The 22,167-nt window shown below is 44.3% G+C and overlaps 1 protein-coding gene across 3 annotated transcripts in view; it reads left to right on the top strand.

Annotated features, from left to right (window-relative positions):
• LOC115125809 (high affinity cAMP-specific and IBMX-insensitive 3',5'-cyclic phosphodiesterase 8B-like) overlaps positions 1 to 22,167 on the top strand; it is a 140,380-nt gene that overhangs the window by 78,373 nt on the left and 39,840 nt on the right. For all 3 annotated transcript variants that reach the window (XM_065017405.1, XM_065017404.1, XM_065017406.1), the window contains exons 11-12: positions 12,736 to 12,775; positions 12,984 to 13,061. In XM_065017405.1, the coding sequence (XP_064873477.1) occupies positions 12,736 to 12,775; positions 12,984 to 13,061 (118 nt within the window). The remainder of the gene's footprint in view (positions 1 to 12,735; positions 12,776 to 12,983; positions 13,062 to 22,167) is intronic.

The raw sequence follows: 22,167 nt of genomic DNA, 5'->3' as shown, positions 1-22,167 counted from the left end.
TGACCAGAGGTAGTCCTGAGTAACAGTGTGGTGTGTGTCATGGCCAGAGGTAGGCCTGAGTAACGGTGTGGTGTGTGTCATGGCCAGAGGTAGTCCTGAGTAACGGTGTGGTGTGTGTCTCATGGCCAGAGGTAGTCCTGAGAAACGGTGTGTGTCATGGCCAGAGGTAGTCCTGAGTAACGGTGTGTGTCATGGCCAGAGGTAGTCCTGTGTAACGGTGTGGTGTGTGTCATGGCCAGAGGTAGTCCTGAGTAATGGTGTGGTGTGTGTCATGACCAGAGGTAGTCCTGTGTAACGGTGTGGTGTGTGTCATGGCCAGAGGTAGTCCTGAGTAATGGTGTGGTGTGTGTCATGACCAGAGGTAGTCCTGAGTAACGGTGTGGTGTGTGTCATGACCAGAGATAATCGTGAGTAACGGTGTGTGTCATGGCCAGAGGTAGTCCTGAGTAACGGTGTGTGTCATGGCCAGAGGTAGTCCTGAGTAACGGTGTGGTGTGTGTCATGGCCAGAGGTAGTCCTGAGTAACGGTGTGGTGTGTGTCATGGCCAGAGGTAGTCCTGAGTAACGGTGTGGTGTGTGTCTCATGGCCAGAGGTAGTCCTGAGAAACGGTGTGTGTCATGGCCAGAGGTAGTCCTGAGTAACGGTGTGTGTCATGGCCAGAGGTAGTCCTGTGTAACGGTGTGGTGTGTGTCATGGCCAGAGGTAGTCCTGAGTAATGGTGTGGTGTGTGTCATGACCAGAGGTAGTCCTGAGTAACGGTGTGGTGTGTGTCATGACCAGAGATAATCGTGAGTAACGGTGTGTGTCATGGCCAGAGGTAGTCCTGAGTAACGGTGTGTCATGGCCAGAGGTAGTCCTGAGTAACGGTGTGGTGTGTGTCATGGCCAGAGGTAGTCCTGAGTAACGGTGTGGTGTGTGTCATGGCCAGAGGTAGTCCTGAGTAACGGTGTGGTGTGTGTCTCATGGCCAGAGGTAGTCCTGAGAAACGGTGTGTGTCATGGCCAGAGGTAGTCCTGAGTAACGGTGTGTGTCATGGCCAGAGGTAGTCCTGTGTAACGGTGTGGTGTGTGTCATGGCCAGAGGTAGTCCTGAGTAATGGTGTGGTGTGTGTCATGACCAGAGGTAGTCCTGAGTAACGGTGTGGTGTGTGTCATGACCAGAGATAATCGTGAGTAACGGTGTGTGTCATGGCCAGAGGTAGTCCTGAGTAACGGTGTGGTGTGTGTCATGGCCAGAGGTAGTCCTGAGTAACGGTGTGGTGTGTGTCATGGCCAGAGGTAGTCCTGAGTAACGGTGTGGTGTGTGTCATGGCCAGAGGTAGTCCTGAGTAACGGTGTGGTGTGTGTCATGGCCAGAGGTAGTCCTGAGTAACGGTGTGGTGTGTGTCATGGCCAGAGGTAGTCCTGAGTAACGGTGGTGGTGTGTCATGGCCAGAGGTAGTCCTGAGTAACGGTGTGGTGTGTGTCATGGCCAGAGGTAGTCCTGAGAAACGGTGTGTGTCATGGCCAGAGGTAGTCCTGAGAAACGGTGTGTGTCATGTCCAGAGGTAGTCCTGAGTAACGGTGTGGTGTGTGTCTCATGGCCAGAGGTAGTCCTGAGTAACGGTGTGGTGTGTGTCATGGCCAGAGGTAGTCCTGAGTAACGGTGTGGTGTGTGTCATGGCCAGAGGTAGTCCTGAGAAACGGTGTGTGTCATGGCCAGAGGTAGTCCTGAGTAACGGTGTGTGTCATGGCCAGAGGTAGTCCTGAGTAACGGTGTGTGTCATGGCCAGAGGTAGTCCTGAGTAACGGTGTGGTGTCATGGCCAGAGGTAGTCCTGAGTAACGGTGTGTGTCATGGCCAGAGGTAGTCCTGAGTAACGGTGTGGTGTGTGTCATGGCCAGAGGTAGTCCTGAGTAACGGTGTGTGTCATGGCCAGAGGTAGTCCTGAGTAACGGTGTGTGTCATGGCCAGAGGTAGTCCTGAGTAACGGTGTGGTGTGTGTCATGGCCAGAGGTAGTCCTGAGTAATGGTGTGTGTCATGGCCAGAGGTAGTCCTGAGTAACGGTGTGGTGTGTGTCATGGCCAGAGGTAGTCCTGAGAAACGGTGTGTGTCATGGCCAGAGGTAGTCCTGAGTAACGGTGTGGTGTGTGTCTCATGGCCAGAGGTAATCCTGAGAAACAATGTGTGTCATGGCCAGAGGTAGTCCTGAGTAACGGTGTGGTGTGTGTCTCATGGCCAGAGGTAGTCCTGAGAAACGGTGTGTGTCATGGCCAGAGGTAGTCCTGAGTAATGGTGTGGTGTGTGTCATGACCAGAGGTAGTCCTGAGTAACGGTGTGGTGTGTGACCAGAGATGACCATGGCCAGATAATCGTGAGTAACGGTGTGTGTCATGGCCAGAGGTAGTCCTGAGTAACGGTGTGGTGTGTGTCATGGCCAGAGGTAGTCCTGAGTAACGGTGTGGTGTGTGTCATGGCCAGAGGTAGTCCTGAGTAACGGTGTGGTGTGTGTCATGGCCAGAGGTAGTCCTGAGTAACGGTGTGGTGTGTGTCATGGCCAGAGGTAGTCCTGAGTAACGGTGTGTGTCATGGCCAGAGGTAGTCCTGAGAAACGGTGTGTGTCATGGCCAGAGGTAGTCCTGAGAAACGGTGTGTGTCATGTCCAGAGGTAGTCCTGAGTAACGGTGTGGTGTGTGTCTCATGGCCAGAGGTAGTCCTGAGTAACGGTGTGGTGTGTGTCATGGCCAGAGGTAGTCCTGAGTAACGGTGTGGTGTGTGTCATGGCCAGAGGTAGTCCTGAGAAACGGTGTGTGTCATGGCCAGAGGTAGTCCTGAGTAACGGTGTGTGTCATGGCCAGAGGTAGTCCTGAGTAACGGTGTGTGTCATGGCCAGAGGTAGTCCTGAGTAACGGTGTGGTGTGTGTCATGGCCAGAGGTAGTCCTGAGTAACGGTGTGTGTCATGGCCAGAGGTAGTCCTGAGTAACGGTGTGGTGTGTGTCATGGCCAGAGGTAGTCCTGAGTAACGGTGTGTGTCATGGCCAGAGGTAGTCCTGAGTAACGGTGTGTGTCATGGCCAGAGGTAGTCCTGAGTAACGGTGTGGTGTGTGTCATGGCCAGAGGTAGTCCTGAGTAATGGTGTGTGTCATGGCCAGAGGTAGTCCTGAGTAACGGTGTGTGTCATGGCCAGAGGTAGTCAAATCAAATCAAATCAAATTTTATTTGTCACATACACATGGTTAGCAGATGTTAATGCGAGTGTAGCGAAATGCTTGTGCTTCTAGTTCCGACAATGCAGTGATAACCAACAAGTAATCTAACTAACAATTCCAAAACTACTGTCTTATACACAGTGTAAGGGGATAAGGAATATGTACATAAGGATATATGAATGAGTGATGGTACAGAGCAGCATACAGTAGATGGTATCGAGTACAGTATATACATATGAGATGAGTATGTAGACAAAGTAAACAAAGTGGCATAGTTAAAGTGGCTAGTGACATAAGAATGCAGTCGATGATCTAGAGTACAGTATATACATATGCATATGAGATGAATAATGTAGGGTAAGTAACATTATATAAGGTAGCATTGTTTAAAGTGGCTAGTGATATATTTACATCATTTCCCATCAATTCCCATTATTAAAGTGGCTGGAGTTGGGTCAGTGTCAATGACAGTGTGTTGGCAGCAGCCACTCAATGTTAGTGATTGCTGTTTAACAGTCTGATGGCCTTGAGATAGAAGCTGTTTTTCAGTCTCTCGGTCCCAGCTTTGATGCACCTGTACTGACCTCGCCTTCTGGATGATAGCGGGGTGAACAGGCAGTGGTTCGGGTGGTTGATGTCCTTGATGATCTTTATGGCCTTCCTGTAACATCGGGTGGTGTAGGTGTCCTGGAGGGCAGGTAGTTTGCCCCCGGTGATGCGTTGTGCAGACCTCACTACCCTCTGGAGAGCCTTACGGTTGAGGGCGGAGCAGTTGCCGTACCAGGCGGTGATACAGCCCGCCAGGATGCTCTCGATTGTGCATCTGTAGAAGTTTGTGAGTGCTTTTGGTGACAAGCCGAATTTCTTCAGCCTCCTGAGGTTGAAGAGGCGCTGCTGCGCCTTCTTCACGACGCTGTCAGTGTGAGTGGACCAATTCAGTTTGTCTGTGATGTGTATGCCGAGGAACTTAAAACTTGCTACCCTCTCCACTACTGATCCATCGATGTGGATAGGGGGGTGTTCCCTCTGCTGTTTCCTGAAGTCCACAATCATCTCCTTAGTTTTGTTGACGTTGAGTGTGAGGTTATTTTCCTGACACCACACTCCGAGGGCCCTCACCTCCTCCCTGTAGGCCGTCTCGTCGTTGTTGGTAATCAAGCCTACCACTGTTGTGTCGTCCGCAAACTTGATGATTGAGTTGGAGGCGTGCATGGCCACGCAGTCGTGGGTGAACAGGGAGTACAGGAGAGGGCTCAGAACGCACCCTTGTGGGGCCCCCGTGTTGAGGATCAGCGGGGAGGAGATGTTGTTGCCTACCCTCACCACCTGTGGGCGGCCCGTCAGGAAGTCCAGTACCCAGTTGCACAGGGCGGGGTCGAGACCCAGGGTCTGTAGCTTGATGACGAGCTTGGAGGGTACTATGGTATTGAGACACACACCACACCGTAGTCCTGAGTAACGGTGTGGTGTGTGTCATGGCCAGAGGTAGTCCTGAGAAACGGTGTGTGTCATGGCCAGAGGTAGTCCTGAGTAACGGTGTGGTGTGTGTCTCATGGCCAGAGGTAGTCCTGAGAAACGATGTGTGTCATGGCCAGAGGTAGTCCTGAGTAACGGTGTGGTGTGTGTCTCATGGCCAGAGGTAGTCCTGAGAAACGGTGTGTGTCATGGCCAGAGGTAGTCCTGAGTAATGGTGTGGTGTGTGTCTCATGGCCAGAGGTAGTCCTGAGAAACGGTGTGTGTCATGGCCAGAGGTAGTCCTGAGTAACGGTGTGGTGTGTGTCATGGCCAGAGGTAGTCCTGAGTAACGGTGTGTGTCATGGCCAGAGGTAGTCCTGAGTAACGGTGTGGTGTGTGTCATGGCCAGAGGTAGTCCTGAGTAATGGTGTGGTGTGTGTCTCATGGCCAGAGGTAGTCCTGAGAAACGGTGTGTGTCATGGCCAGAGGTAGTCCTGAGTAACGGTGTGGTGTGTGTCATGGCCAGAGGTAGTCCTGAGTAACGGTGTGTGTCATGGCCAGAGGTAGTCCTGAGAAACGGTGTGTGTCATGGCCAGAGGTAGTCCTGAGTAACGGTGTGGTGTGTGTCATGGCCAGAGGTAGTCCTGAGTAACGGTGTGGTGTGTGTCATGGCCAGAGGTAGTCCTGAGAAACGGTGTGTGTCATGGCCAGAGGTAGTCCTGAGTAACGGTGTGGTGTGTGTCATGGCCAGAGGTAGTCCTGAGTAACGGTGTGGTGTGTGTCATGGCCAGAGGTAGTCCTGAGTAACGGTGTGGTGTGTGTCATGGCCAGAGGTAGTCCTGAGTAACGGTGTGGTGTGTGTCATGGCCAGAGGTAGTCCTGAGAAACGGTGTGTGTCATGGCCAGAGGTAGTCCTGAGTAACGGTGTGGTGTGTGTCTCATGGCCAGAGGTAGTCCTGAGAAACGGTGTGTGTTACTGTGTTACATGCTCTCGCTGTGTTACATATTGTCACTGTGTTACATATTGTTACTGTGTTACATGCTCTCACTGTGTTACATGCTCTCACTGTGTTACATATTGTCACTGTGTTACATATTGTCACTGTGTTACATGCTGTCACTGTGTTACATATTGTCACTGTGTTACATGCTGTCACTGTGTTACATGCTGTCACTGTGTTACATGCTGTCACTGTGTTACATATTGTTACTGTGTCACATGTTCTCACTGTTTTAAATATTGTTTGTTGGTGTGTTACATGCTCTCGCTGTGTTACATATTGTCACTGTGTTACATATTGTTACTGTGTCACATGTTCTCACTGTGTTACATATTGTCACTGTGTTACATGTTCTCACTGTGTTACATATTGTCGCTGTGTTACATATTGTCACTGTGTTACATATTGTCACTGTGTTACATGCTGTCACTGTGTTACATATTGTCACTGTGTTACATGCTGTCACTGTGTTACATGCTGTCACTGTGTTACATATTGTCACTGTGTTACATGCTGTCACTGTGTTACATGCTCTCACTGTGTAACATGTTCTCACTGTGTTATATGCTGTCACTGTGTTACATGCTCTCACTGTGTTACATATTGTCACTGTGTTACATATTGTCACTGTGTTACATGCTCTCACTGTGTTACATATTGTCACTGTGTTACATATTGTCACTGTGTTACATGCTGTCACTGTGTTACATATTGTTACTGTGTCACATGTTCTTACTGTTTTAAATATTGTTTGTCGGTGTGTTACATGCTGTCACTGTGTTACATGCTGTCACTGTGTTACATGCTGTCACTGTGTTACATGCTGTCACTGTGTTACATGCTCTCACTGTGTTACATGCTCTCACTGTGTAACATGTTCTCACTGTGTTACATGCTCTCACTGTGTAACATGTTCTCACTGTGTTACATGCTCTCACTGTGTTACATGCTCTCACTGTGTTACATGCTCTCACTGTGTTACATGCTGTCACTGTGTTACATGCTCTCACTGTGTTACATGCTCTCACTGTGTAACATGTTCTCACTGTGTAACATGATCTCACTGTGTAACATGCTGTCACTGTGTTACATATTGTTACTGTTTTACATGCTCTCACTGTGTTACATGTTCTCACTGTGTTACATGCTGTCACTGTGTTACATGCTCTCACTGTGTTACATATTGTTACTGTGTTACATGCTCTCACTGTGTTACATGCTCTCACTGTGTTACATGCTGTCACTGTGTTACATATTGTTACTGTGTTACATGCTCTCACTGTGTTACATGTTCTCACTGTGTTACATGCTGTCACTGTGTTACATGCTCTCACTGTGTTACATATTGTTACTGTGTTACATGCTCTCACTGTGTTACATGCTCTCACTGTGTTACATATTGTCACTGTGTTACATATTGTCACTGTGTTACATGCTCTCACTGTGTTACATATTGTCACTGTGTTACATATTGTCACTGTGTTACATGCTGTCACTGTGTTACATATTGTTACTGTGTCACATGTTCTCACTGTTTTAAATATTGTTTGTCGGTGTGTTACATGCTGTCACTGTGTTACATGCTGTCACTGTGTTACATGCTCTCACTGTGTTACATGCTGTCACTGTGTTACATGCTGTCACTGTGTTACATGCTCTCACTGTGTTACATGCTCTCACTGTGTAACATGTTCTCACTGTGTTACATGCTCTCACTGTGTTACATGCTCTCACTGTGTAACATGTTCTCACTGTGTTACATGCTCTCACTGTGTTACATGCTCTCACTGTGTTACATGCTGTCACTGTGTTACATGCTCTCACTGTGTTACATGCTCTCACTGTGTAACATGTTCTCACTGTGTAACATGCTCTCACTGTGTAACATGTTCTCACTGTGTTACATGCTGTCACTGTGTTACATATTGTTACTGTGTTACATGCTCTCACTGTGTTACATGCTCTCACTGTGTTACATATTGTCACTGTGTTACATGCTGTCACTGTGTTACATATTGTCACTGTGTTACGTATTGTCATTGTGTTACATATTGTCACTGTGTAACATGCTCTCACTGTGTTACTTATTGTCACTGTGTTACATGCTCTCCACCCTACCTGACACCCTAGACCCACTCCAATTTGCTTACCGCCCAAATAGGTCCACAGACGATGCAATCTCAACCACACTGCCCTAACCCACCTGGACAAGAGGAATACCTATGTGAGAATGCTGTTCATCGACTACAGCTCGGCATTCAACACCATAGTACCCTCCAAGCTCGTCATCAAGCTCGAGACCCTGGGTCTCGACCCCGCCCTGTGCAACTGGGTACTGGACTTCCTGACGGGCCGCCCCCAGGTGGTGAGGGTAGGCAACAACATCTCCTCCCCGCTGATCCTCAACACGAGGGCCCCACAAGGGTGCGTTCTGAGCCCTCTCCTGTACTCCCTGTTCACCCACGACTGCGTGGCCACGCACGCCTCCAACTCAATCATCAAGTTTGCGGACGACACAACAGTGGTAGGCTTGATTACCAACAACGACGAGACGGCCTACAGGGAGGAGGTGAGGGCCCTCGGAGTGTGGTGTCAGGAAAATAACCTCACACTCAACGTCAACAAAACTAAGGAGATGATTGTGGACTTCAGGAAACAGCAGAGGGAACACCCCCTATCCACATCGATGGAACAGTAGTGGAGAGGGTAGCAAGTTTTAAGTTCCTCGGCATACACATCACAGACAAACTGAATTGGTCCACTCACACTGACAGCGTCGTGAAGAAGGCGCAGCAGCGCCTCTTCAACCTCAAGAGGCTGAAGAAATTCGGCTTGTCACCAAAAGCACTCACAAACTTCTACAGATGCACAATCGAGAGCATCCTGGCGGGCTGTATCACCGCCTGGTACGGCAACTGCTCCGCCCTCAACCGTAAGGCTCTCCAGAGGGTAGTGAGGTCTGCACAACGCATCACCGGGGCAAACTACCTGCCCTCCAGGACACCTACACCACCCGATGTTACAGGAAGGCCATAAAGATCATCAAGGACATCAACCACCCGAACCACTGCCTGTTCACCCCGCTATCATCCAGAAGGCGAGGTCAGTACAGGTGCATCAAAGCTGGGACCGAGAGACTGAAAAACAGCTTCTATCTCAAGGCCATCAGACTGTTAAACAGCCATCACTAACATTGAGTGGCTGCTGCCAACACACTGTCATTGACACTGACCCAACTCCAGCCACTTTAATAATGGGAATTGATGGGAAATTATGTAAATATATCACTAGCCACTTTAAACAATGCTACCTTATATAATGTTACTTACCCTACATTATTCATCTCATATGCATACGTATATACTGTACTCTACATCATCGACTGCATCCTTATGTAATACATGTATCACTAGCCACTTTAACTATGCCACTTTGTTTACTTTGTCTACATACTCATCTCATATGTATATACTCTACTTGATACCATCTACTGTATGCTGCTCTGTACCATCACTCATTCATATATCCTTATGTACATATTCTTTATCCCCTTACACTGTGTATAAGACAGTAGTTTTGGAATTGTTAGTTAGATTACTTGTTGGTTATCACTGCATTGTCGGAACTAGAAGCACAAGCATTTCGCTACACTCGCATTAACATCTGCTAACCATGTGTATGTGACAAATACAATTTGATTTGATTTGTTACTTATTGTCACTGTCTTACATATTGTTACTGTGTTAGATGCTCTAACTGTGTAACATGCTCTCACTGTGTTACGTATTGTCACTGTGTAACATGCTCTCACTGTGTTACTTAATGTCACTGTGTAACATGCTCTCACTGTGTTACGTATTGTCACTGTGTAACATGCTCTCACTGTGTTACTTAATGTCACTGTGTAACATGCTCTCACTGTGTTACGTATTGTCACTGTCTTACATATTGTTACTGTGTTAGATGCTCTCACTGTGTAACATGCTCTCACTGTGTTACGTATTGTCACTGTGTTACATATTGGCACTGTGTAACATGCTCTCACTGTGTTACTTAATGTCACTGTGTAACATGCTCTCACTGTGTTACGTATTGTCACTGTGTTACATATTGTTACTGTGTTAGATGCTCTCACTGTGTACATGCTCTCACTGTGTTACTTATTGTCACTGTGTTACATATTGTTACTGTGTTACATGCTCTCACTGTGTTACGTATTGTCACTGTCTTACATATTGTTACTGTGTTAGATGCTCTCACTGTGTAACATGCTCTCACTGTGTTACTTAATGTCACTGTGTTACATATTGGCACTGTGTAACATGCTCTCACTGTGTTACTTAATGTCACTGTGCTACTTATTGTCACTGTGTTACATATTGTTACTGTGTTAGATGCTCTCACTGTGTACATGCTCTCACTGTGTTACTTATTGGCACTGTGTAACATGCTCTCACTGTGTAACATGCTCTCACTGTGTACATGCTCTCACTGTGTTACTTATTGGCACTGTGTAACTGTGTAACATGCTCTCACTGTGTACATGCTCTCACTGTGTTACTTAATGTCACTGTGCTACTTATTGTCACTGTGTTACATATTGTTACTGTGTTAGATGCTCTCACTGTGTACATGCTCTCACTGTGTTACTTATTGTCACTGTGTTACATGCTCTCACTGTGTAACATGCTCTCACTGTGTTACTTAATGTCACTGTGTTACATATTGGCACTGTGTAACATGCTCTCACTGTGTAACATGCTCTCACTGTGTTACTTAATGTCACTGTGCTACTTATTGTCACTGTTTTACATGCTCTCACTGTGTAACATGCTCTCGCTGTGTTACTTATTGTCACTGTGTAACATGCTCTCACTGTGTTACATGCTGTCACTGTGTTACATGCTCTCACTGTGCTACTTATTGTCACTGTGTAACATGCTCTCACTGTGTTACATGCTCTCACTGTGTAACATGTTCTCACTGTGTTACATGCTCTCACTGTGTAACATGCTCTCACTGTGTAACATGCTGTCACTGTGTTACATGCTCTCACTGTGTTACATGCTCTCACTGTGTTACTTATTGTCACTGTGTTACATGCTCTCACTGTGCTACTTATTGTCACTGTGTAACATGCTCTCACTGTTCTACTTATTGTCACTGTGTAACATGCTCTCACTGTGCTACTTATTGTCACTGTGTAACATGCTCTCACTGTCCTACTTATTGTCACTGTGTAACATGCTCTCACTGTCCTACTTATTGTCACTGTGTTACATGCTCTCACTGTGTAACATGCTCTCACTGTGCTACTTATTGTCACTGTGTAACATGCTCTCACTGTGTTACATGCTCTCACTGTGTAACATGCTCTCACTGTGTAACATGCTCTCACTGTGCTACTTATTGTCACTGTGTAACATGCTCTCACTGTGCTACTTATTGTCACTGTGTAACATGCTCTCACTGTGTTACATGCTCTCACTGTGCTACTTATTGTCACTGTGTAACATGCTCTCACTGTGTTACATGCTCTCACTGTGCTACTTATTGTCACTGTGTAACATGCTCTCACTGTGCTACTTATTGTCACTGTGTAACATGCTCTCACTGTGTTACATGCTCTCACTGTGCTACTTATTGTCACTGTGTAACATGCTCTCACTGTGTTACATGCTCTCACTGTGCTACTTATTGTCACTGTGTAACATGCTCTCACTGTGTTACATGCTCTCACTGTGCTACTTATTGTCACTGTGTAACATGCTCTCACTGTGTTACATGCTCTCACTGTGTAACATGCTCTCACTGTGTAACATGCTCTCACTGTGCTACTTATTGTCACTGTGTAACATGCTCTCACTGTGTTACATGCTCTCACTGTGTAACATGCTGTCACTGTGTTACATGCTCTCACTGTGTAACATGCTCTCACTGTGCTACTTATTGTCACTGTGTAACATGCTCTCACTGTGTTACATGCTCTCACTGTGTAACATGCTCTCACTGTGTAACATGCTCTCACTGTGCTACTTATTGTCACTGTGTAACATGCTCTCACTGTGTTACATGCTCTCACTGTGTAACATGCTCTCAGTGTGCTACTTATTGTCACTGTGTTACGTGCTTTCACTGTGTAACATGCTCTCACTGTGTTACATGCTCTCACTGTGTAACATGCTCTCACTGTGCTACTTATTTTCACTGTGTTACATGCTCTCACTGTGTAACATGCTCTCACTGTGCTACTTATTGTCACTGTGTAACATGCTCTCACTGTGTTACATGCTCTCACTGTGTAACATGCTCTCACTGTGTAACATGCTCTCACTGTGCTACTTATTGTCACTGTGTAACATGCTCTCACTGTGCTACTTATTGTCACTGTGTTCCATGCTCTCACTGTGCTACTTATTGTCACTGTGTAACATGCTCTCACTGTGCTACTTATTGTCACTGTGTAACATGCTCTCACTGTGCTACTTATTGTCACTGTGTAACATGCTCTCACTGTGTAACATGCTCTCACTGTGCTACTTATTGTCACTGTGTAACATGCTCTCACTGTGTAACATGCTCTCACTGTGCTACTTATTGTCACTGTGTAACATGCTCTCACTGTGTAACATGCTCTCACTGTGTTACATGCTCTCACTGTGTTACATGCTCTCACTGTGTAACATGCTCTCACTGTGCTACTTATTGTCACTGTGTAACATGCTCTCACTGTGTAACATGCTCTCACTGTGTAACATGCTCTCACTGTGCTACTTATTGTCACTGTGTAACATGCTCTCACTGTGTAACATGCTCTCACTGTGTTACATGCTCTCACTGTGTAACATGCTCTCACTGTGCTACTTATTGTCACTGTGTAACATGCTCTCACTGTGTAACATGCTCTCACTGTGTAACATGCTCTCACTGCAGGGGAGGCGGTGGGTCGAAACATTGCACAATAAAACTGCAAGAGCAACTCTTTCTTTCAAAACACCAGCCAGATCTACTAATTCTCTCTCCCTCGCCCTCTGTTTGTGTTTGATACGGTGCGTGTCAAACTAAACCTTTCTTCTCTTTGTCTCTCAGGTCCATAAGATCAACAGAGATGGAGACCATTCCCAGTTAGGTAATCTCCAGTCCCTGTCTCTTTGTTGTTTCACTGTGTCATCATAAGGACACTGACGTAACTTTCAGGAGACAAATCACTGAGCTTTTTTCATGGAGTTCAGACTATTTGTTTAAACTGGAAAGTTCAACACTAAACAACGGAAGAGAAGTGAGGCAGTTGTCTGTCTGTGTCATATAGTCCATCATCCTGTGTTTTCTTTTCCCAGAAAGCCATTCCCTGCGTCACAGAGACAGGAGGAAAGAGTCTGTTGATGCCCGGTCAATCAGCTCACGTAGCAGTGATGGTGAGTATGTATAAATGAATACCAGGGTACTGTGTGTGTGTGTGTGTGTGTGTGTGTGTGTGTGTGTGTGTGAGATGGGGGTATGGGAAGACTGAGTGAGGGATCCCAAGGGAGATGGAGGAAGACAGAAATATAAAACGAAGGGACAAGAAGAAGGATATATAGAGAGGAGAAGATAGAGAGAGGAAGGAAGTAAAGAGAAAGGGTGATGAGGAGAGAGGGAGGGTCAGAGAAGAGACCTCAGAGAGCCATGTTGGGCTCTGATGACATCACTAAGCCCCCCCTTCTCTTTTTTTCTACTCCTCCTTTTCCACTGTTCTTTCTCCTCTCCATTCATAAGGAACATACATATTGCATCATTGTACAGGGCAGCTTGCCACCACAGCCCCAGTGGTGTGTTGAGTTACATCCGTTAGACATTATTAAGTTAATTTAATATAAACTAGAATTACATATCTTACTGTAAGACCAGCATGTCACAGTACTGTAAGAGCAGTATGTCACAGTACTGTAAGAGCAGTATGTCACAGTACTGTAAGAGCAGTATGTCACAGTACTGTAAGAGCAGTATGTCACAGTACTGTAAGAGCAGTATGTCACAGTACTGTAAGAGTAGTATGTCACAGTACTGTAAGAGCAGTATGTCACAGTACTGTAAGAGCAGTATGTCACAGTACTGTAAGAGCAGTATATCACAGTACTGTAAGAGCAGTATGTCACAGTACTGTAAGAGCAGTATATCACAGTACTGTAAGAGCAGTATGTCACAGTACTGTACGAGCAGTATGTCACAGTACTGTAAGAGCAGTATGTCACAGTACTGTAAGAGCAGTATGTCACAGTACTGTAAGAGCAGTATGTCACAGTACTGTACGAGCAGTATGTCACAGTACTGTAAGAGGAGTATGTAACAGTACTGTAAGAGAAGTATGTCACAGTACTGTAAGAGCAGTATGTCACAGTACTGTAAGAGCAGTATGTCACAGTACTGTACGAGCAGTATGTCACAGTACTGTAAGAGCAGTATGTCACATTACTGTACGAGCAGTATGTCACAGTACTGTAAGAGCAGTATGTCACAGTACTGTAAGAGAAACATGTCACAGTACTGTAAGAACAGTATGTCACAGTACTGTAAGAGCAGTATGTCACAGTACTGTAAGAGCAGTATATCACAGTACTGTAAGAGAAACATGTCACAGTACTGTAAGAGCAGTATGTCACAGTACTGTAAGAGCAGTATGTCACAGTACTGTAAGAGCAGTATGTCACAGTACTGTACGAGCAGTATGTCACAGTACTGTAAGAGCAGTATGTCACAGTACTGTAAGAGCAGTATGTCACAGTACTGTAAGAGCAGTATGTCACAGTACTGTAAGAGCAGTATGTCACAGTACTGTAAGAGCAGTATGTCACAGTACTGTAAGAGCAGTATGTCACAGTACTGTAAGAGAAGTATGTCACAGTACTGTAAGAGCAGTATGTCACAGTACTGTACGAGCAGTATGTCACAGTACTGTAAGAGAAGTATGTCACAGTACTGTAAGAGCAGTATGTCACAGTACTGTACGAGCAGTATGTCACAGTACTGTAAGAGCAGTATGTCACAGTACTGTAAGAGAAGTATGTCACAGTACTGTAAGAGCAGTATGTCACAGTACTGTACGAGCAGTATGTCACAGTACTGTAAGAGCAGTATGTCACAGTACTGTAAGAGCAGTATGTCACATTACTGTAAGAACAGTATGTCACAGTACTGTAAGAGCAGTATGTCACAGTACTGTACGAGCAGTATGTCACAGTACTGTAAGAGCAGTATGTCACAGTACTGTAAGAGCAGTATGTAACAGTACTGTAAGAGCAGTATGTCACAGTACTGTAAGAGCAGTATGTCACAGTACTGTAAGAGCAGTATGTCACATTACTGTAAGATCAGCATGTCACAGTACTGTAAGAGCAGTATGTCACATTACTGTAAGATCAGCATGTCACAGTACTGTACGAGCAGTATGTCACAGTACTGTAAGAGCAGTATGTCACAGTACTGTAAGAGCAGTATGTCACAGTACTGTAAGAGAAACATGTCACAGTACTGTAAGAACAGTATGTCACAGTACTGTAAGAGCAGTATATCACAGTACTGTAAGAGAAACATGTCACAGTACTGTAAGAGCAGTATGTCACAGTACTGTAAGAGCAGTATATCACAGTACTGTAAGAGAAACATGTCACAGTACTGTAAGAGCAGTATGTCACATTACTGTAAGATCAGCATGTCACAGTACTGTAAGAGCAGTATGTCACAGTACTGTAAGAGCAGTATGTCACAGTACTGTAAGAGAAACATGTCACAGTACTGTAAGAACATTATGTCACAGTACTGTAAGAGGAGTATATCACAGTACTGTAAGAGCAGTATGTCACAGTACTGTAAGAGCAGTATGTCACAGTACTGTAAGAGCAGTATGTCACAGTACTGTAAGAGAAGTATGTCACAGTACTGTAAGAGAAGTATGTCACAGTACTGTAAGAGCAGTATGTCACAGTACTGTAAGAGCAGTATGTCACAGTACTGTAAGATAAACATGTCACAGTACTGTAAGAGCAGTATGTCACAGTACTGTAAGAGCAGTATATCACAGTACTGTAAGAGCAGTATGTCACAGTACTGTAAGAGCAGTATGTCACAGTACTGTAAGAGCAGTATATCACAGTACTGTAAGAGAAACATGTCACAGTACTGTAAGAGCAGTATGTCACAGTACTGTAAGAGCAGTATGACACAGTACTGTAAGAGCAGTATGTCACAGTACTGTACGAGCAGTATGTCACAGTACTGTAAGAGCAGTATGTCACAGTACTGTAAAAGCAGTATGTCACAGTACTGTAAGAGCAGTATGTCACAGTACTGTACGAGCAGTATGTCACAGTACTGTAAGAGCAGTATGTCACAGTACTGTAAGAGCAGTATGTCACAGTACTGTAAGAGCAGTATGTCACAGTACTGTAAGAGCAGTATGTCACAGTACTGTAAGAGCAGTATGTCACAGTACTGTAAGAGTAGTATGTCACAGTACTGTAAGAGCAGTATGTCACAGTACTGTAAGAGCAGTATGTCACAGTACTGTAAGAGCAGTATATCACAGTACTGTAAGAGCAGTATGTCACAGTACTGTAAGAGCAGTATATCACAGTACTGTAAGAGCAGTATGTCACAGTACTGTACGAGCAGTATGTCACAGTACTGTAAGAGCAGTATGTCACAGTACTGTAAGAGCAGTATGTCACAGTACTGTAAGAGCAGTATGTCACTTTACTGTACGAGCAGTATGTCACAGTACTGTAAGAGGAGTATGTAACAGTACTGTAAGAGAAGTATGTCACAGTACTGTAAGAGCAGTATGTCACAGTACTGTAAGAGCAGTATGTCACAGTACTGTACGAGCAGTATGTCACAGTACTGTAAGAGCAGTATGTCACATTACTGTACGAGCAGTATGTCACAGTACTGTAAGAGCAGTATGTCACAGTACTGTAAGAGAAACATGTCACAGTACTGTAAGAACAGTATGTCACAGTACTGTAAGAGCAGTATGTCACAGTACTGTAAGAGCAGTATATCACAGTACTGTAAGAGAAACATGTCACAGTACTGTAAGAGCAGTATGTCACAGTACTGTAAGAGCAGTATGTCACAGTACTGTAAGAGCAGTATGTCACAGTACTGTACGAGCAGTATGTCACAGTACTGTAAGAGCAGTATGTCACAGTACTGTAAGAGCAGTATGTCACAGTACTGTAAGAGCAGTATGTCACAGTACTGTAAGAGCAGTATGTCACAGTACTGTAAGAGCAGTATGTCACAGTACTGTAAGAGCAGTATGTCACAGTACTGTAAGAGCAGTATGTCACAGTACTGTAAGAGCAGTATGTCACAGTACTGTAAGAATGTCATTATGTCACAGTACTGTAAGAGCAGTATGTCACAGTACTGTACGAGCAGTATGTCACAGTACTGTAAGAGCAGTATGTCACAGTACTGTAAGAGCAGTATGTCACAGTACTGTAAGAGCAGTATGTCACAGTACTGTAAGAGCAGTATGTCACATTACTGTAAGATCAGCATGTCACAGTACTGTAAGAGCAGTATGTCACAGTACTGTAAGAGCAGTATGTCACAGTACTGTAAGAGCAGTATGTCACAGTACTGTAAGAACATATGTCACAGTACTGTAAGAGCAGTATGTCACAGTACTGTAAGAGCAGTATGTCACAGTACTGTAAGAGCAGTATGTCACAGTACTGTAAGAGCAGTATGTCACAGTACTGTAAGAGCAGTATGTCACAGTACTGTAAGAGAAGTATGTCACAGTACTGTAAGAGCAGTATGTCACAGTGCTGTAAGAGCAGTATGTCACAGTACTGTAAGAGAAACATGTCACAGTACTGTAAGAACAGTATGTCACAGTACTGTAAGAGCAGTATATCACAGTACTGTAAGAGCAGTATGTCACAGTACTGTAAGAGCAGTATGTCACAGTACTGTAAGATAAACATGTCACAGTACTGTAAGAACAGTATGTCACAGTACTGTAAGAGCAGTATATGACAGTACTGTAAGAGCAGTATGTCACAGTACTGTAAGAGCAGTATGTCACAGTACTGTAAGAGCAGTATGTCACAGTACTGTAAGAGCAGTATGTCACAGTACTGTAAGAGAAACATGTCACAGTACTGTAAGAACATTATGTCACAGTACTGTAAGAGCAGTATATCACAGTACTGTAAGAGCAGTATGTCACAGTACTGTAAGAGCAGTATGTCACAGTACTGTAAGAGCAGTATGTCACAGTACTGTAAGAGAAGTATGTCACAGTAATGTAAGAGCAGTATGTCACAGTACTGTAAGAGCAGTATGTCACAGTACTGTAAGAGCAGTATGTCACAGTACTGTAAGAGCAGTATGTCACATTACTGTAAGATCAGTATGTCACAGTACTGTAAGAGCAGTATGTCACAGTACTGTAAGAGCAGTATATCACAGTACTGTAAGAGCAGTATGTCACAGTACTGTAAGAGCAGTATGTCACAGTACTGTAAGAGCAGTATGTCACAGTACTGTAAGAGAAACATGTCACAGTACTGTAAGAGCAGTATGTCACAGTACTGTAAGAGCAGTATGTCACAGTACTGTAAGAGCAGTATGTCACAGTACTGTACGAGCAGTATGTCACAGTACTGTAAGAGCAGTATGTCACAGTACTGTAAGAGCAGTATGTCACAGTACTGTAAGAGCAGTATGTCACAGTACTGTAAGAGCAGTATGTCACAGTACTGTAAGAGCAGTATGTCACAGTACTGTAAGAGCAGTATGTCACAGTACTGTAAGAGCAGTATGTCACAGTACTGTAAGAGCAGTATGTCACAGTACTGTAAGAGCAGTATGTCACAGTACTGTAAGAGCAGTATGTCACAGTACTGTAAGAGCAGTATGTCACAGTACTGTAAGAGCAGTATGTCACAGTACTGTAAGACTGCAGTATGTCACAGTACTGTAAGAGCAGTATGTCACAGTACTGTAAGAGCAGTATGTCACAGTACTGTAAGAGCAGTATGTCACAGTACTGTAAGAGCAGTATGTCACAGTACTGTAAGAGCAGTATGTCACAGTACTGTAAGAGCAGTATGTCACAGTACTGTAAGAGCAGTATGTCACAGTACTGTAAGAGCAGTATGTCACAGTACTGTAAGAGCAGTATGTCACAGTACTGTAAGAGCAGTATGTCACAGTACTGTAAGAGCAGTATGTCACAGTACTGTAAGAGCAGTATGTCACAGTACTGTAAGAGCAGTATGTCACAGTACTGTAAGAGCAGTATGTCACATGTCACAGTACTGTAAGAGCAGTATGTCACAGTACTGTAAGAGCAGTATGTCACAGTACTGTAAGAGAAACATGTCACAGTACTGTAAGAGCAGTATGTCACAGTACTGTAAGAGCAGTATGTCACAGTACTGTAAGAGCAGTATGTCACAGTACTGTAAGAGAAACATGTCACAGTACTGTAAGAGCAGTATGTCACAGTACTGTAAGAGCAGTATGTCACAGTACTGTAAGAGGCAGTATGTCACAGTACTGTAAGAGCAGTATGTCACAGTACTGTAAGAGCAGTATGTCACAGTACTGTAAGAGCAGTATGTCACAGTACTGTAAGAGCAGTATGTCACAGTACTGTAAGAGCAGTATGTCACAGTACTGTAAGAGCAGTATGTCACAGTACTGTAAGAGCAGTATGTCACAGTACTGTAAGAGCAGTATGTCACAGTACTGTAAGATGTCACAGTACTGTACGTACTGTATATGTCACAGTACTGTAAGAGCAGTATGTCACAGTACTGTAAGAGCAGTATGTCACAGTACTGTAAGAGCAGTATGTCACAGTACTGTACTGTAAGAGCAGTATGTCACAGTACTGTAAGAGAAGTATGTCACAGTACTGTAAGAGCAGTATGTCACAGTACTGTAAGAGCAGTATGTCACAGTACTGTAAGAGCAGTATGTCACAGTACTGTAAGAGCAGTATGTCACATTACTGTAAGAACAGTATGTCACAGTACTGTAAGAGCAGTATGTCACAGTACTGTAAGAGCAGTATGTCACAGTACTGTAAGAGCAGTATGTAACAGTACTGTAAGAGCAGTATGTCACAGTACTGTAAGAGCAGTATGTCACAGTACTGTAAGAGCAGTATGTCACAGTACTGTAAGATCAGTATGTCACAGTACTGTAAGAGCAGTATGTCACAGTACTGTAAGATCAGCATGTCACAGTACTGTAAGAGCAGTATGTCACAGTACTGTAAGAGCAGTATGTCACAGTACTGTAAGAGCAGTATGTCACAGTACTGTAAGAGAAACATGTCACAGTACTGTAAGAACAGTATGTCACAGTACTGTAAGAGCAGTATATCACAGTACTGTAAGAGAAACATGTCACAGTACTGTAAGAGCAGTATGTCACAGTACTGTAAGAGCAGTATATCACAGTACTGTAAGAGAAACATGTCACAGTACTGTAAGAGCAGTATGTCACAGTACTGTAAGAGCAGTATGTCACAGTACTGTAAGAGCAGTATGTCACAGTACTGTACTATGTCACAGTACTGTAAGAGCAGTATGTCACAGTACTGTAAGAGCAGTATGTCACAGTACTGTAAGAGCAGTATGTCACAGTACTGTAAGAGCAGTATGTCACAGTACTGTAAGAGCAGTATGTCACAGTACTGTAAGATCAGTATGTCACAGTACTGTAAGAGCAGTATGTCACAGTACTGTAAGAGCAGTATGTCACAGTACTGTAAGAGCAGTATGTCACAGTACTGTAAGAGCAGTATGTCACAGTACTGTAAGAGCAGTATGTCACAGTACTGTAAGAGCAGTATGTCACAGTACTGTAAGAGCAGTATGTCACAGTACTGTAAGAGCAGTATGTCACAGTACTGTAAGAGCAGTATGTCACAGTACTGTAAGAGCACACAGTACTGTAAGAGCAGTATGTCACAGTACTGTAAGATCAGTATGTCACAGTACTGTAAGAGCAGTATGTCACAGTACTGTAAGAGCAGTATGTCACAGTACTGTAAGAGAAACATGTCACAGTACTGTAAGAACATTATGTCACAGTACTGTAAGAGGAGTATATCACAGTACTGTAAGAGCAGTATGTCACAGTACTGTAAGAGCAGTATGTCACAGTACTGTAAGAGCAGTATGTCACAGTACTGTAAGAGAAGTATGTCACAGTACTGTAAGAGAAGTATGTCACAGTACTGTAAGAGCAGTATGTCACAGTACTGTAAGAGCAGTATGTCACAGTACTGTAAGAGAAACATGTCACAGTACTGTAAGAGCAGTATGTCACAGTACTGTAAGAGCAGTATGTCACAGTACTGTAAGAGCAGTATGTCACAGTACTGTAAGAGCAGTATGTCACAGTACTGTAAGAGCAGTATGTCACAGTACTGTAAGAGAAACATGTCACAGTACTGTAAGAGCAGTATGTCACAGTACTGTAAGAGCAGTATGTCACAGTACTGTAAGAGCAGTATGTCACAGTACTGTACGAACAGTATGTCACAGTACTGTAAGAGCAGTATGTCACAGTACTGTAAAGCAGTATGTCACAGTACTGTAAGAGCAGTATGTCACAGTACTGTAAGAGCAGTATGTCACAGTACTGTAAGAGCAGTATGTCACAGTACTGTAAGAGCAGTATGTCACATTACTGTAAGATCAGCATGTCACAGTACTGTAAGAGCAGTATGTCACAGTACTGTAAGAGCAGTATGTCACAGTACTGTAAGAGCAGTATATCACAGTACTGTAAGAGCAGTATGTCACAGTACTGTACGAGCAGTATGTCACAGTACTGTAAGAGCAGTATGTCACAGTACTGTAAGAGCAGTATGTCACATTACTGTAAGAACATTATGTCACAGTACTGTAAGAGCAGTATGTCACAGTACTGTACGAGCAGTATGTCACAGTACTGTAAGAGCAGTATGTCACAGTACTGTAAGAGCAGTATGTCACAGTACTGTAAGAGCAGTATGTCACAGTACTGTAAGAGCAGTATGTCACATTACTGTAAGATCAGCATGTCACAGTACTGTAAGAGCAGTATGTCACAGTACTGTAAGAGCAGTATGTCACAGTACTGTAAGAGAAACATGTCACAGTACTGTAAGAACATTATGTCACAGTACTGTAAGAGGAGTATATCACAGTACTGTAAGAGCAGTATGTCACAGTACTGTAAGAGCAGTATGTCACAGTACTGTAAGAGCAGTATGTCACAGTACTGTAAGAGAAGTATGTCACAGTACTGTAAGAGAAGTATGTCACAGTACTGTAAGAGCAGTATGTCACAGTGCTGTAAGAGCAGTATGTCACAGTACTGTAAGAGAAACATGTCACAGTACTGTAAGAACAGTATGTCACAGTACTGTAAGAGCAGTATATCACAGTACTGTAAGAGCAGTATGTCACAGTACTGTAAGAGCAGTATGTCACAGTACTGTAAGATAAACATGTCACAGTACTGTAA

The sequence above is a fragment of the Oncorhynchus nerka genome, linkage group LG4, assembly GCF_034236695.1.
Source record: "Oncorhynchus nerka isolate Pitt River linkage group LG4, Oner_Uvic_2.0, whole genome shotgun sequence".
NCBI lineage: Eukaryota > Metazoa > Chordata > Actinopteri > Salmoniformes > Salmonidae > Oncorhynchus > Oncorhynchus nerka.
The sequence above is the reverse complement of the archived record's forward strand: the minus strand, read 5'-3'. Positions and strand labels throughout refer to the sequence as shown.